This window comes from Tyto alba, unplaced genomic scaffold (assembly GCF_018691265.1).
Source record: "Tyto alba isolate M040663 unplaced genomic scaffold, T.alba_DEE_v4.0 Super-Scaffold_9, whole genome shotgun sequence".
Lineage (NCBI taxonomy): Eukaryota > Metazoa > Chordata > Aves > Strigiformes > Tytonidae > Tyto > Tyto alba.
Genome location: NW_024881330.1, coordinates 15,027,436 through 15,045,238, shown reverse-complemented (window position 1 = coordinate 15,045,238; position 17,803 = coordinate 15,027,436). Strand labels below are relative to the sequence as shown.

Sequence of the window (17,803 nt, the reverse complement as noted above, 5' to 3'; positions counted from 1 at the left end):
CTTTACACAGTAACTTTGTTTTCTCTGGCAGAGGGGAAGCATACTGCAGAAATAGGTGAAAAAAAGTTGCTAAAAATGTTACTCCTGCACAGTGGCAATTATTCCAAAAATGTATTTGAGACATGTGCTTTTTCTGCAGAAGAAAATCTGTACTAACCTCTGAGTTGAAAGGACCATATCTGTGGCCAGCAGCATCTGGTTGCTCAGAGTAGAAAGCATAAACATAAGGCCTGAAAGAAAGAAAGGTCTTGTTCCGGATAGCTTTCCTTCAACAACAACAAGAAACCCCAGACCTGTTAGGTCAAGTCAAATCAAGTCAACCTTCCAATGAGAGTTGGCTTTATGGAAAAAGAACTGTTTCTCGGTCATATGTTTCCATGGTGTGATTGAGCAATTAGTAGTTTTACAGTTTTATTAAATCCAAGAACACATGCAGGGAGGCACATGGGGTACCATCTGAGGACATGCGCTCTTTTTAAGTCTCATAGGAGAGATCACAACCGCAGCTTGCCTGAGCTTTGCAGCCAGCAGCATGTGGGAACTTGTGCACTAAAAAGAAAAATTCATAATTAAAAACTTAACATTTTCCCAGTTCTCAGGGTCCAGTTCTGCAACTGCTATTGCCTGAAAGGTTGTTAAACCATATTTGACTCAGTAGGATAACAACAATCCAAGTTAATCCATGTAACCAAATGCTTCTTGATAAGAAATAAAGTCATACCATACATTTATTGAGAGGAATCAAAATGCTGATGGTTAAAAGCTGAGATAAAAAAACAACCTAAACACAAACCCCAAATAAATCCTTAAATCAGTATTAGCATGTGACAGACAAAATTATTTCTAGAATGAAATTTCCTCTTGTTTTTCCAGCTACTTTTAAGGAGAAGACAAGCTAGCAGCTATCCAACAGCAGATGAGAATAAATGAATTACCTTTCGTTGTCTGGAAGGGTTAGCCACTGCAGTATTGTTAATATTCTGCGCTCGTGGGGGATGACACTGGACCACAAAATACAAAAATATGTCTTATTATCATAGAATACAAAAAGCATCAACAAAGCCTTGCTACAAACTGATTCTAACATGACTAAAATCAATCTTAATAATTTAAATTGCTTTCAGCATGCTGTATCTTCTTTCTTGCTTGATACTGATTCTTACCTTGCAAACGGAATCACTTCAGATCTCCTGTATGTCCACATACTCCAAAAGAAAGATGATTAAAAGTTTGTAACTCTAGAGTAAGAACTCAACGCAGTAAATCTAACTGTTCAAAACAGGAGTGAATAAAGATCCATTCTGATAGCTTAATCCAGATGAACCTTTTTTATGTACAATAGTGCTGCCACTGGATAGCTGGCATGAGTGAAAAAACATTAAATTGTTCACATCAGTGCAGGTTTAAACAACGACCCTGCTTTAGTAGTGTTGAAGACACTGGGAAAGTTCCCATTGAATTAATAGCAACCAAACTGAGGGCTAGGCTGGTATAAATCAAAACAGCCCTCTGAAACACCAGGCCATCAGCACAGTGACTTGCACAACTTTGACAGCTTCTCACTCTGCAGAACAGACTAATTTTATTTCACTGTTTGTATCCTGAGACTTTTCACTTGGCTGCTGAGGCCAAGTTCATGCTATGAGAATGACTAACCTTACAAACATCTGTTAAAGTTCCAGATATCTCATCTTAAGAAAGCTCTGCAGGTCAGTGACCACAAAGTTATTTTAATACAATAGCACAGTCAGTCCAGATTCCATTAGATCAATAGCAGAATCCCAAGGCAGGAATCAAATACAAACGTCTTGGATTCAGCATGCTGACCTAAATTCAGCCCTCTTTGGAAACGTCTGACAGAGAGATGTCAACAGCCATTTTGAAATAAGTTCATTTTTAATGCCTTGTAGAACAACAGACGACTTCAGTCTCAAGCTACACTGAGAAATTTTGATTGTAAAACAACTATAAAAATGAGAATTTATGCTCAAATTTGCAAACAAGGCAATTAAAGCAGAGTAATAATCTTGAGTATTGTCCAGTTTTGAAATTTTTATTGTGTAATGTGAAAAAAATCTGTTATTTCAATTAAGTAATTTGTGACTAAGATGTTTTTAACACTTCTGTTTTCCAAAAAGCGTGCCTGCAAATTCTCCCAAAAATCATTCTGTGTCCCAAATTGAACAATACAGTTTTAAGGCATATGTATCTCATTCATACATAAAGGGGCTGTCTTACTATTGTCATCCATATGACATATTGTTTGTTACCCTCTGTAACATTTTATATCCCCAAGCATGCATTAGCCAGGGTGTTTATGGTGATCATGTAGTTGTAGAGCTTATGAATCACATCAATTTCTTTGTTTTGTAGAGCATCAGACTGGTACTCTGTCAGATAACAATCTTGCAAGCCTAAACCCATCATCAGCTTTGTACGTGGTACATTTTATAATTCTCTCCATGTGCCATATGATATTTAGAGTAGCAAAGAATATTATTCCTAATGGAATCACAAAAAAATAGGCAAATCCCCTTAGTATTTCAATCCTGATAGTCTGTTTTCTTTGCTCCTGCAATCCTGCCACTAAAATGAAATAGAGAGACTAATCCACATGAATTCCTCAGAAGTCAAAAATGATCAAAATTCATCCATTTTCAGTTAGGAAGATGCATCTTAGTTGGGACAAGGGAAAATAATTTGGAATCATTAAACAAAAGAATAAATAGCAAAGATCTTCAAGACTATCTTTTAGGAAAGGGAAATTGGATATCTTGCTCAAAGGTCAGACTGGATTGTAAAATGAATGAGTCAGTCAGGTTTTTGAGTCATTTAGGTTGTTGATGTCAGATGACATAAGAGAACAATAAAAGAGTCTTCCACAAACACTCAGAGGACTAGGAAACATTGCTAGCAATACTAAGGAGGCAAAAAACCACACAGTGAAATGAAAGAAAGTAAATTTTTACATAGTTAGACATCTTCAGACAACTGCTAAAAATCAGTGCATGAACTTAAAGTGGCAAACTGTAGCACCAGCTTTAGTTATGAGAAACATTGCACAAATGAAACTAAGGAGGGTTACAGGTATGATCTCCAAGCTACCAAATGCTTAGTGAAGGGAAAACTTACTCTAAGCTTAAATATCACTTATGTTAATAAACACTTGCATCAAATTAATTCTGAATTACTAGTTACAAATCTTCAAAAAGCAGAAGTCACTTACACAGACCAGAAGAACGTGCCAGCTTTCACCCCTTGTTTGGCTGCAGTAATCCAAATCTAATGAGGAAAATATAAGAGGATTAGAATGTGTTCAGATCTTTAATGACCCTCTGAAATCAAAAGAGAATGTTTTCAAGACACATTCTTCTACCCAGATCCTAGAAGTGAAAATTGCAGATTTCAGCCTGCATCCCTAATTTGAACACGTGGAGTGACAAACCTTTGCAAATTCTGTAGCTCTGTATCAGCTGCTGTGCTGTAGACTTTTACCCCTAAATCGTTGTGTTGCTTTTAATACAAACCATTAAGATTTGTAGCCAAGAATTTCTCCAGTATTCCATTTAATTTTCAAAACCCATACATTATTCACCTGAGCCTTTTTGTGTTCAAGTTTTGGAGGATACTCAGTTAGGAAAGAACGCAGCTTAACACTCATCAGCGTCTGCATTAATGTCCCTCTTTCCTCTTACTCTACCATTAGCAGCCATCAACAGAAAACACGTTAGAAAAGAGTACACAAAAAAGGGCACAGGTGAGTAAGCAGGGGTGTAAAAAAAGCAGAGGGACACTTTCCTCCATAGAAGTTTTAGAACTTTTTGATCTCACCCTAAGTGGTGATTGATGGAAATAACAGAAACAATCTCCATTATTTTTTCAATCCTTCAAATCCCATATTCTTTGAAAACAGATTACTAATCCTTTCTCTTCCCATTTCCATACAACATTCATTATATTCCCTTCTATTTACTCCTTTTCAAGCAAGAATAGCCTTGGTTTGTTTGGTCTTTCTCTAATGAAAGCCATACCATACCCCTGTTTATCTTCATTACCCTTCTCTCTTTCTCTCTTGCCCTTTACCCTCTTTCTCTTTTCTATTCTATGAATACCTATACAAGGCAGAGAATGATAATGACCAAACATCAGAAAGGTCCACAATCAAGGAAAGCAAATAATGTAAGTTTGTGGCCCTACAGAACTACATTTCTCTTGCAAGGAACTAATGAAATTACCTTTAAACTTATTTCAAAAGTGGTGATGGCTTAAAGGCCAGCATTATGTATACAACTAGATTATTTCTTCCCACTATTTATGTATACTGCAATTTATCCATTTCACAAGCAGTTAAACCAAAACATAGTTCCCTTACTTCATAATTGCAAAATCTCTGGTTTACTTTAAATCAACTTTTTGAAAATACATTCAAGGCCCCTCTACTTTGTTCATACAGACAATTATAAACTGTCATTATTATTCAGGCATGCATTATTCAAATATCATATCTGAAATATTCATGTATCAGTCCTAATTGAAGTAAATTTGGCACAGTCTGATGAAAGATCATTTGCAAACTGAGGCTATAGTTATCAGCAATTAAATTTGTATATTGTTATGTTACTTATGGGAAAATTGGTCATCTTTGCTTTTCCAGTGCCCTAGACACAGCTCTTATATCTCATCTTCTACTGTTCCAAATCTTACTGGACTCAATCAAGTTAAATTAAAATCACTGCTATAAAATATCATTTACATTCATTATATTCTAACTTTTTGATAACGTATCCTCTTTTCCAGGAAAGAATACATCCATGGTAATTCTATAGAAATGGTGGTTTACTAAAAAGATGCAGCAAGAGAAGAAGCAGAATGGCCATGGATTTGCAGCCCATCCTTCTCTGTTTTCAGGTGCTTCTCTGATTTCAGAGTTGGTTCATATTCATCTGTGCTCAAGCTCCCACCAAATGGGGTCTCCCCCATTTGCCACCAAGCATCTCCCCCAGCCTCTGCAGTCCCAGCCCGAGGTTTCCATGGTGGAAATGACCACAAGATGATGTGGCTTGCAAAGTAGCTTCCCCACAAAATAAAAAAGTGGCTTTGAATTTATAATGTAATTTGGGTTTGAATTGTTGAATAACAGGGATATGGTTTTCAAATGCTCACAGAACAGTAGCCCTGACAGGCTGGGACAGAAGGATGTAGGTGAACAAGAGAGATGAGGAAGTGTGCCTACAAGCCCCTGATCATGTCATCGAGGCCATACGTGCAGTCAGAGGTGTGACTGCAATGCAAGGATGCATCCACAAGCTTGTTTGCATCATTGTTAGTACAGGGTATAGAACTTCAGCCTGGACACTGTGTCTGTCTAAGTCAGGAGCTGCTCCATATTCATTAGTGATTCATGGGCTTCCCAACTGAAAAAGGGCACACACTTAAAGAAATTACATTTTTCTTTGCATTGCAGATTTATTCCTAGAGTAGAACCCATCGTTGCAGAGAAAAGAGGTCAAATACAAATTCAGCACGAGGAGCATCAGCTCCACTGCTGTTATGCTCTTTGGTCTTGCCGTACTTGGAAAACCATTGTCCCTACAGAGCTGCAGCAGATTTATTTTTCTTTGAAAGTGTTTGTGTTTCTGCAAAGTTTAAATAATTTTGCAGATAGCTTTGGGAAGGTACCAACAAACTAAGTCCAGGGAATTCAGTATTTGGATTTTACCATCTGTTAACTCTAGTTTGACTTTCTAGTGCTTTGGCCTGCACAGGTCCAAGTGGCCCAGCCTGCCTGGTTGGCCAAATCAGACCAGCCAAGTTCCACCCCTCAGCAGCTGAAGCTGTGCTGTCCTGCCCCTGACTATTAGCACTTCTGAAATCACCTGTGACCCTGTCTATTTTAGGCAACCATTTTAAACATGTGGCAAAAGACAACATCCCTCTGGCCAAGCAAGTAAAACAGTAGTCATCTTGATAGATTAATAATTAGGCCCTATGTACATTGCCAAGGTACCCAGCATGACTGCAAGAAGGTGGTATCTACTTTTTTACTCCTGTTGAGTGTGCTTCATAAGTGCCACGTGAAAACAGCATGAATACCCTTCTGAATCAGGAGTAATGCAAGTAACTGGAGATCACTCCTAGTTGTGCACTCCTAAGTGAGCAGTAAGGGCACTCCAATGGCACCTGGACTGGCTTCAGACGGGACGAAACTCCCTGCTCCCAAGTATTTCACCTCAGGAATGCAGACATGTACATTGGCACTAACTGTTTGGATGAGGACACGTGTCTGCTGCACTGGAAATAAGCTCAACAGCTAAAACAATGATCTGTTGAAATCAAAGACCAGCAAATCAAAAGGCCCATATCTGGCTGCAACATCTGAGAAGTCTGAATGACTCCATCCTGACTTTGCCATGGAGAGCTTGGTTCCACTCAAGGTTACAACAAAATAGTACTAGACCTCACCCCTCTTTTTTTTTTTTTTTTTTTAAATGGGGTGGGGAGGAGGGGAAGAAAGCCTTTGGTTTACTTAAAACCAAAATAAGAAAATTCAACACCCTTCAACATCATACCTAAAGCTGCTGCTCATAATACATTTGCAGAGACATCTTTAAGTGCACAGAGAAGCAGTAGTCATCGAAGTAGAATAATTTCTATATGCATTGAATAAGCTTTAAATAAATTTTTCAGAGTGCTTTAGAGTTGTGACAGTTATTGCTGATGAATCTAGTGGTAGCAATCTCTATCAGAAGTGCCCTTGGTTAGGCAGACCATTTACTGGCTAGGTAAAATTAGACAACAGTCTGGAGCAGCTGACAGGAACACGTAAGTTTCCATACTACCCTCAGCTATAGGATAGTAACTCCAATAGAAAAACATGGCAAACTGTTACTGCGGCCTAATCACCAGTGAACATCTCTTACTGTCTTTGAATTAAAATCATAGTCTTTCAAGGCAGATTATAAGTCATGCCTCTCAGGCTAACGTGAATCTACACTGTCAGTCAATGTAGGATAGGAAAAAAAAAAAGGTAGCTGATGCCCTCTCAATCTTGTCCATCCAAAACAACTGAAATTAGAAAGGAATAAAGGTTACTGTTCCGTTTCCTCTCTGGTAGTTAGAGTCACAGTCTTAATTAATCCTAGATGTTCCAGTACTGAGCATGTAAATGCAATGTGTTATATACGCTCTATGGCTGGTCACATCTGTTCAGGTCACTTACCATAAAGTTTGCTGTGTTAGGCATTGCAAGGTCAGTACCCTTTGTGTGCTTATGTAATTTATTTGCCATATGTAAATACATTGGCTTTAACTGTTAATACATTAGAATTTTATAGTCAGCTGTTTAACTATATCACATGTACACCCCTGGTTTGCATATGGGACAAGCGTTATTGTATTGCAAACTCTATAAAGGCCATATTTTTGAATTAATTTGCTTAAGTAGAAAAGAGGGGAATAAATATTAAAGAAATAATCAAAGATTTAACCACTCCGTCTTCATGCCATGCCACAGGAATTAGAGAATATCTAAACTTTTCCAATACAGAAAGACCAGTTAAATTACAGACTCACAGATTCCACCCCAGTACACTTGCAAATGTCCTAAGAAATAATATACGTGCTTTTCTAGATGTATATGAAACATATCCTGTAAGTTGAATTACTGTCTGTCATGGTTTGAGCATGGTCAGCAGCCAACCACCCTGCAGCCACTCACCCACCCTCCCCTCTCACCTGGGAATGGGGAAGGGAATTGGAGGGGTAAAGGGAGACTCACAGGTTCAGATAGAAACAGTTTAACAATGGTAATAAAATGAAAACAATGACAGCAATAGAAAATATAAATGGGCAATGCACAATGCAATTGCTCGCAACCCGCTGACCAATACCCAGCCTGTTCCCGGCTAGCAATCCCGAAATACCAAGATCCCACAGCTGCAATCCTGGAAGCAAGAGAGCGAGTCCCCCTTCTCGACCTCACCTCCTCTAAATAGTGAGTATGATGTTACACGATATGGAATATTTCATTGGCCAATCTGGATCTGGTGCTCTGGCTGTGCTCCCTCCCTGCTTCTCGTGCACTTGTGCACAGGCAGGACGTGGGGAGTTGGAGAGTCCTTGAAATCTCAGCTGCAGCCACAAACATGAGTGTGCTATCAGCATTCTTCTCATACCAAACCCAATGCTGAATCTAAAACACAGCACTATTCTAGTTACCAAAAAGAGATATTAACTCTATTCCAGCTCAAACCAGGACACTATCAAATTTATATCCTCTGTGTTTAACGATTATGATTCTTTTCCTATATTTATGGATAAAAATAGACAGCCTAAGCAATAGTTTAGGTGGTAATGCCATATGGAACATGGAAGTCCCAAAGTCCCCCTTCTCCTGACTGCTAGACACAGCTGCACAAAGATACTACATGCAGTTATTCAGGATAGCTGTTGAATTGTCTTTGAAAACCCACACAGAAAGCGGGCCACCTCCCTATTTTTAATCTTCCATGAATAAATAAGAGCCTGTAACTTTGCAAAGGCTGCCCCGTATTTGTTGTACTCTGAAAGGACCAGCAGCAGCACATCTCAGGTCAGGGCTGATGGGAGGGACGGCTCTGAAGTCCGGCCCTTGGGCCAAGTTGAGCAAACATGCTCCCGCTCGCAGGGAAGGAGATTCACGTCAGGAGCAGAGGAAACGCACACACCCACTGCAGCAGAGAGCTGGTAATGCACAAATGGGAAATCCCTTCCACATCCAGGCAAAGGTGGGAAAGGGGAAATCACAGCATTTTCCAGGTAAAGAAACATGTACCAGACTGATGCCAGCATGCAGAATTAATACCAGGGTGGTGCCAAATGTTACACTCTTGCACCATTTTCAATTTGCCTTGCCAACGAGGTAAAATGTGTAGTAACTCCTTCCACACTCCTTACTCTATAGCAGGACACAAATGATCTCACAGTCTTGACAACTAAGCATTTCCTTCTTGCCCAGACAGAAGATTTTGGTACAAGAAGCCTATTGAATAATTAGACAGACTCAGAGTCCTGTTGCTTGCTCAAGGCTCAAGCTAGACAAAAAGAAATACTTATAAAAAGACAATTATGAACATGCCGCCTCCTGCTTCCTCCACCAATCAAACTAATTCAAAAATGTATTCAGGACAAAAAGGCAGATGACAGCTTTTTGCAGAGCCTGGGCTCTACAGATGTAACTATCCTGTCAATGCTCAGTCTGACTAGGCAAGAAAATGAAAAGTTATATCTGTAATTGTTAGTCAAAATCAACAAAATTCCAATAAACAGGAAAGCAAAATGGTTTTATCTCAAAGATTGATATAGAATGTGAAATCTAAATAAAATCAGGAATATCCTGTTAAGATGTATAGCTGTGATGCCTAGTGTCTACAGGCATACTCTGCAGATTGTAAAGACAGCTTCACAACATGCAGTCACTTATCTAGTAACATCATGGCCCTTCTTTACAATTTATCTCAGCATCTCAAGCTGGGCTCTTTTTGAGGCTTCTATTCTCTTTAAAAGGTTAATAGTGAAAATAAAACTTGACACAAGGTTCCCTAAACAACCTTTAATGCTTTTATAATTAAGATATTTCTGAAGAGAGGGGCATCTTTGGAGCCAAACTCAGATCAAAGCTGGGTAACCTTTTGAAGGAGCCTCTCTGTCCCCATTAACCACAGACCAGCAGTTTTATACCTGCCATCTTCGGACCTTGGGGAGGCCAATAGATTTTTAAGGATCATGAAAGATCACTAAAAAAAAAAAAAAAAAGGAATGTATTCTCTGTAGCATAAGTTTAAGCTCACTACATCTAGTCAAAGACATGGAAAACTACTGCTTAACAGAAGCCAAAGACAGCTGGGGCCTAATTTAGTGCTTAAAGTTACTTGTGATGGAAACAGTCTCGGTGTCATGATAAATGAGCAGCAAACATAGTTTTCCCCTTGGGAGCATGGGCCCTAATGCTCACCATTTCTGTGAGATGCTGTAGCAATACAAGGAGTGGTTTTGCGGCTGTTTCCTGTTAAACACATTTGTTTTGGAAACAAGGCATTATATAATGAATCAAAGTTGTATACTAACAAAAAACACTTCTAACACCTCCTCAAAACACTTTCAAGCTACCTTCTTCCCTGTTCTCTTTCTCTTAATGCTTTTAAAATTAATTTATCATAATTCCTGGTGTAGAAACATTCAGCTAGTTATGTGCCAAATCCCACTGATGTCCATGGTAATCTGGCTGTTTCCCAGCAAGATACTGAGTATTAGAACAAGTAATTAAAAAAAAAAAAAAAAAAAAAAGGAAGAAAAAACACCAAAAGCCCCATGTTTTAACAAAGTCATGTACAACAAGCCAGTTTTCAGGAACAAGAAAGTATTTAGGAAATTATCAACATTAAATGACATTCTCTTCTAGGCAGTTTTAGCCATAATATGAGGCTGGGGGTCCCAGACACTTTTCCTGCATTCCTGGGAAGAAAAATAGAAGTTCCCAATTCCATGCAAACTAAGTACCACTCAGCAGTTGTTTGACTACTCCAGTTTGAGACCAAAGACCTAAAAAAAACAGATGAGTATGTGATATGACAGACAAGATTTCTGTGAAATGCAGACCAGACTTCCCTTCCTCCCCCCCTTAATTTTACTGTCCTGTCTTTCAATACCCATCCATTTTTAGTAGTCTATGTCAATGTGATATTTAAAGAAAATTATAAAAAAGAGTTAGAAATGGACTGTACCTAATCCACATATAGACAGATATAATTTTTACTTTTATCAAAATCTGCAATTATCTTATCAAATGTGCAATTATTCCATGTGCAGAGAGTATCATTTATATCGTATTTCTGCAAGAAATCTACCACCTCTGTACCCAAACACTGTGGCCACTCTATCAGGTTTGCTAGACTTCAAAAGTTTCCCTCATATAAAGTGTGTGAGGAATTAATTATAGCCCTTCCATCCATGCATTTGTTTCCAATTTTCCAAAGTTTCCAGTTTATTACATTATTTGTATGTTTTCCTTTTTAACACTCCTTTGGATCAGCTGGTTTATTTTATCATCCTTACTTGTGTATGCAACATTCCCCCCTTTCTGTCCTCTGAGGATTCCGTCCAGTGTATGGTCATCCACTGTTGTGTAACTTTCTTGAACATTTCTCAGCTGATATTTTTCGTGTCCCTTGTTTACAATCCAGAAAAATTTTTATTCTCTGGGGCAGCACAGGTGTTTCTAGGGATGGATGTAGGAATTACCAATATTCCCCACTCAACACAGCAGGTGATGAAGTCTTTATAGGTTTATATTGGACTTTAAAAATATTGTAGTTTAAAAATAGAGACATTTGTACAGTCCCCAACAGCTAGTTCTCCACTAATTCCTACATAATTTTGATTAAGGTAAGATGCACAATTAAATTATCAATGTGTAATTCAATTACAGCTGCTTAACAAACTGTCACACAGCAGCTGAGCCACAACAGTGTCTATGAGCTCGATGCCTGACTGAAGCAGGCACGGTTTGTTAGCTGTGTGGCTCTGGCGGTAGCTGAGATGAAGAGGTTACCCTCTGCCACCCTTTCAGTGCTCCTAGCTTTAATCCTGCTTCTTTGCTTACATCTAGGAGGATAATAGCTAGGCAGGTTTCTCATGCTCTTCTCTCCACACAATCCATGCTGAAAGCTAACTCAGGTCTTAGCTGGGCAACGGAGTGACTACGCTCACGGTCATGCTGACAAATTTTACAAGAGCACAAATACCTCATTCTGGCTCAGCTACAACCAAACACATCTGCCTGTCACACACCTGCCTGTCACACACCTGCCTGCAGCTCTAAATTGTCTTGTCTCACATTTGTTGCAGACTAAAACCATGTGCAGGCAACACACACACACTGGTTAAGCCTAACACCATCTGAGTAACTTCCTTTAGTCTGTTGGAATATTTCTGTCTTGAAAGATTTGGGGGATGACATTGATCACTTCAGCAAATATCAATGACAGATTACAGTGTTCCCAAACACCTTGCAATTTCCCCCACTGTCACCTCACTCTTTTGTGTGGTTAACTGGTCAGGGAGCTTTTAAACTATAGTTCCGTAAGCAATCAGTGCAATGAAATGTGCATTCACCTTGGCTGCTTGCACGTAAAACTTATTAGTTTAATTTAAACCCACTTTTGTTGGCAAAGCAAGCCACCACAGCACACACTAATAGAGGAAAATGCAGCAGAAGCAAGGAGACTTTCTTAGCTGTAGTCACGCAGAATACTTTAAAGGGGGGCATTTCCTTGCCCAGAATAAGAATTCAACACTAACCTAAGAGAGAAAACCTAGTTCAGCCACAGCTGCTGTGCTCAAGGCAGAAAATAATTCACAAAATTCTACAGCCTCTGCAGCAAGTCAAGTAACAGCAATCGCTTGTGGACTTAAATAATAATTATGAAGTTGTGCCATGCTATGCTGACAGAACATTAATACTAAAACTGCTACAAGAACATTACTAGGATGAAAACCTGAGAAACCCATAATGAAAAGGAAACATTATGCCACAGTGACAAAAATATACTGTTAAACTGCTGCTTAAAATGAGGGCTTTTTCCTAGCCACATCTAATTTATACTTATCAACACAAGCACCTTTCCATAATCAATGGCTTTATTATTCCAAAAAGCAAAAGCAAACTCAAAATGTTACACTAAATTGATAGACACAGGGCCAGCTGGGGGGGAGATTAGGTACAAATTGTTCACAGATGTATTTTTTTAATTATTATTTTTGGCTATGTTCCACAGCACAGGAGGAGGGAAGGAGAGGGGTTGGGGGAGGGGAGAGGGAATCTGAAACTTACTGGTTGACCTCCCCACCATCTGTGATTGAATTTCTCTCGCCCTCGAAGACTGAAGCTGGCATCAAACACTGGGTCATACATCGAATTGCCAACGATTCCATGTGATTCAGGATAGAGTCCCTTTGTGCAGAAGTAGATTAATTAATAAAACCCTAATGCACACAAATCCAGTTCTTCGTAGCTATCTGCAAATGCCACTAAATTATTTTAAAAATTGTAACGGCACACCAGAAGAGGTTTTAACTTTAAGATAAGCACATTTAAAACTGGCTGTAGTAATGAAAGCAGTAGGAGATGATTGAATTGTGCTAAAAAGCATAAAAATTCCTGTTACTTGATACTTTACAGTATATGCACACTGGTTAAAAGTTAGTTTGAGTACATCTAAAGTAAGCAAAAGTTTATGAAAAGAAGGTTGATATGAACTTTCAGTTCCTCTTCATGAATTCCCTTTCTGGAAACAGTAATTCATTCTCTGGTTGCAAGAGTAACACTTAGCATTTCCATTTTATTATGTTTCATCTTCACCAGAGCCTCTGTGAGATAAGAGTTATTTCCAAGAAAAAAGCAAGGCAAGTCACCCAAAGCCATGGCTTCATATCACAATTTGTCCAGCAGTAAAGTTAATTTAAGAAGTTGCTGCTCTTCTCCCTTTCTCTTGTCCCTCTCCCATCCCTAGCTATTCGTTTCCCCGTCACCTCTTTTCTCATTTAATATTTATGCAGAGGCAGCAGGAAAAAAGAAGGGGAAAACAATGCAGCTGCAGGTACAGTCTCTTAGCCCAGCTTTAGGAGCACTGTTGCTGTCACACAGGAGCTTTTGCATGCCAAGGTGGGGACAGCCTGGCCACCAGCCGTGCCACTGGAGTGTAGAAGTAATGGTTTGTTTTACTGCAGGGCCAACACAGCATTCAGACACACTCAGCAACTGTAAATTGTAAGTCGGCTGCTACGTCAGCCCCACTGACTTCAGATACTCCAGTGAAGGAACAACTGCTGGTTGTATTCTGGGTAGGATGCCAGGGGTGGGGTTTTCCCCCCCCCTAGAAAAACTGTGACCTGTAATTACACAGCAGTACAAATAACTGCAAAAGCAAGCATAAGAAAACACAGGAAAGCTGTAATACAGTGTATAATAGTGAGATACACTTTATCTCAGAACTTCAAAATACTGAAGAAAATACATAACATAACTGAAGGCTGAAAAGGATGGACCGTGAAGCAGTTCTACTGAAAAAAAAAATAATAATCTTGCTTCCCACAGCCCACATTTCTACTGCCATACAGCATTTTATCATCAAAAAAATCCTTCCCAGGGACTTACGGTAGCAAGGGTGTACAAGTTAGGGAAGGTTTTTGTAGGGTAGACAGGTCTCATATAAGGAGAATGTGTTCCACAAGATCCTGAAAAATCAATAGCAAATGCAAACATTAGGAAGTGAAGCTCTCGGACATGAAAAACAAAAACAGAGGAAGTCATTTGCTATGACTCAAAATGCTGCAGAAACTGGTTACATTTTAACCGGTTTAGATGAACATTCTGCTACTTAACATTGGCAGGTCTTCCCACAGAAGGGTGGCAAATCCACTCACGCACTCTTTGTACTTCACAATAAACAACTCAAATAGTGCAGCCAGAGAACTACAGAACCAGCCACATTCCTATAGAGTGTTTTCCTTTCTGAGCTAGCCTCCTTCCGGAGTCTGGAGTCACTGGAAGTACCTTGTTAAGTAAAATAACATGAGAAAATGCAGGCTAATTTTAAGTGGCAAATATACTAAAGCTGCAGTTTCGCAATGAGCTTTGGCCACAGCCCCCCAGATCATAGAATCATTTAGATTGGAAGAGACCTTTAAGATCATTGAGTCCACACAAATGGCTACACAAATGCAAGGGCCAACACACACACACACACACACACGGGGGTGGGAAACAAACAAAAAAAAACCCACCACCTTTCAGGGGTATGGGCACACGCACAAATCACCACGCTATACCGAGAAGCTCACATATGTGTTGTGCCCAGTACTCCAGAAACCCAGGTGGATGCCCGCACCCCCAGAGCTGAGTGCAGGGCTGCTCATTGCAGGGGCATGTCCCCAGCCAGATATCACACCTTCACCACAGCTCCTGCATCCACTTAATATCTTCAACATTCCTGAATTAAGTGGAAAAATTTATAGGCATCTACCAAATAGTGTATAGAGTGCATGATACCTATCAGGTACTGAAGATGCCTTTCTTTGCTGACAAAATCATATTAAGGTTACTGATTCTGAGCAGCATTCCCCAAAGCAGCACCTCCCTCCCCACTCCGATTGCTGTCTGTTGCTTTAGCCAGGGTGCTTTCAAGCCACTAGTTGATACCACCTAAACCAAAGGGGACTTCTGCCATTTCACTTTTATGGAATAAAAGACTTAATTTTTGTTAGACCTTTCAGTTAAGAGGAGCCCTGGTTTTGTCGCAGCCCTTCTACCTGCCAGCTCCACACTGAATTCTGTTGCCCAATGAACAATGAAAACAACTGGGCTGCAAGTGATTGTTTGGTTTTTTTTTTTTTATTGTAAGAAAACAGATGTACTCACTCAGTTTTTCAATATTGGGCATGACCTTGTTCCCTTTTTTCATATATGAAGCACGGAAGCCATCAACAGAGAAGATGATCAAAGGGGGACGAACAAAGCTAAAAGCAAAAGCAGCAGGAGTGTAAGGCAGAATTTAAAAATGATTTTTTTTTTTTTTATTTCCACTTGCTCACTGAGACTCCAGAAAATCTAAAGTACAGTTACTGTGTATGCTATACGTCTATAATTTTTTTGCTTACTTAACAGATCAGGACAAACTGATAATCTTCACACATAACAACATCCAGTGTTCATTAACAGTCAGTGAAAGGGCTGAGCTCCAACATAAAAGACATCTTCCCTGCACAGCTAAAAACATATAGCCCAAAAAGGCAAGTGCTTATAGAAGGAGATGGAAAAAAAAATAGTATGCCTGTGTACCCACCCTGCCATACAATCTGTAGTTAAAAACCACATGTCTTAGGACAGCTGTTGTTCTCTCTTTACAAAAAAAAAAAGTCCATGTGGCATTTTGAGTGAGTAATGTGAGGCAGAGCTCATTCTCACATACTAAAGATGACAGTATTTCATGTTATTTTATTACATTTTTATTTTCTACTGCTACTGGGCATTGACCCTAAGCAGGCAGAGATGTATCCTGGACAAACTCACTTGAGCTTTTAATATTAGTTACCTGCTGTGGGGGTTGGGGGTAAGTAGCCATCACTGTCACCAGGAGAAGCAGGGGTTCCTATCTCCTCCAAACTATCCTCCTAATAGCACAGACTGAGCTGCAACCCAAAGCAGCACCTGAGCAGATGCTTACCTTTAAAGGATAATAGTAAACCAACTGGTTTCAGAAGTGCTTACTTTCTCAGCGTTAATCATGTGCTCAGATACTTCACTAAGTCAAGCCTGTATGCCACTGCAATTCAGTAACCCTTTCATTTAGGAACAGAACACTAAAAGTACAAAATTCAATTAAAAAAAAAAAAAAAAAGAAAAGAAAAGAAAAAAAAATAAAGGCCTGAACTGTGTTCACATATGGCTCAACCTGAATTTTACTGAAATCAGAGAATTTCCACTGACTTTCAAGGACATTTGGTTACCCTCCCTATTCAGGTAAACCCATCAGCAGGTGATCAAACACCAAAGAGTTCAAGCCCACATACCTTACACCTTTACTCCTCCAGCATCCCAAAGACAAATGCATTACAATATTATCAGCCTAATTGTACAAATGGTGAAGCACAGGAAAACGTCCATCCCACAGCCATTCAGCCTGTGTGGCAGGGCCCATGCAGAAATGAGATGTTCAGAGGTCCAGGGCAGGGCTGGGACCATTGGCCTTGCTGCATTTGGCTTTGCAGTTGTGTGCAAAACACTTACCCTGCTGGGCACTCAGGAGCCTTTATCTCTTCACAGTCATCATCCACCCAGTGGGTTTCTCCTACCAGAAAAGTCATATTGGAGTTTCAAAAAATAAAAATAAAAATCTGTGGACACAGTTATAGGTTTCACAGAAAATGTCAAAAAAAAAAAAAAAAAAGTCTAGCTCTACCTAATGCACTGTTTTGTCATACTTCCCATGAATAACAAGCAGGTCTTTACACAAAGCTGAACAAATGATCTGGTTATATTCTATTAAACAAGAATATACAAACTAGCACTCCTAGAAGTAGCTCTTAAAACTGGAGTTAAAAGTGTCCTTTTGACTGCAGGAGACAGTGGTAACACTTTAGGCACAGTGGTCATCTATTTTAATTTTTTTATTTTTGATCTGTCAAAAACAGGTAGTGCTCCTTCTGGCTGTGAATTCCCACCCTCCTCCCCACCAGCTCTGATGTCTCCATGAGCTGATTCAGCTGGCTAAAGACATAAAACAAAATTAATTCTGAGGAAGAAAAACAACTCTAAATAGTTTCCAGCTGGTTTAGAGAGCTGATCAGCTCATGGATCAGGTGAGACTCAGACACAGCTAAAAAAAAGCATTAATACACTTTCAGAGCTAGATTAGTCAAAATTACTTTATGTAATCAACTATTTTCTTAAGGTTTTCACTGCTGAATGCTGACTATAGAGTGCCTTATGACTTGTACTTTCACAGGTCAATTGAAAAACAAATTATTAGCTAATCAGGGAACCTGGCACTATTAAAGGAACTGAAATTCAATTAAAAGAACAAAACAAAAAGCACCATAGAAAAGATCTGCAGGAAATGTGTCCTGCAGCAATTTCAACTGACCATGACAGGAGGTGGAGGGACAATTTTCAAGGGGGGGGAAAAAAAAAAAAAAAAAAAAAAACCAACACACTATCTTCAGATAGGCAAAGGCAGGAATAGAGGAAACACTGTTCTCACATAAGGCT

General features: G+C 39.3%; 1 protein-coding gene across 1 annotated transcript in view; it reads right to left on the bottom strand.

Annotated features, from left to right (window-relative positions):
* The window catches only part of ENPP2 (ectonucleotide pyrophosphatase/phosphodiesterase 2), a 73,080-nt gene that overhangs the window by 30,017 nt on the left and 25,260 nt on the right, over positions 1 to 17,803 (bottom strand). The window contains 7 exon segments of the mRNA XM_042786001.1: positions 158 to 230; positions 936 to 1,001; positions 3,227 to 3,282; positions 12,869 to 12,988; positions 14,192 to 14,271; positions 15,455 to 15,552; positions 16,823 to 16,883. Of these exon segments, the coding sequence (XP_042641935.1) occupies positions 158 to 230; positions 936 to 1,001; positions 3,227 to 3,282; positions 12,869 to 12,988; positions 14,192 to 14,271; positions 15,455 to 15,552; positions 16,823 to 16,883 (554 nt within the window).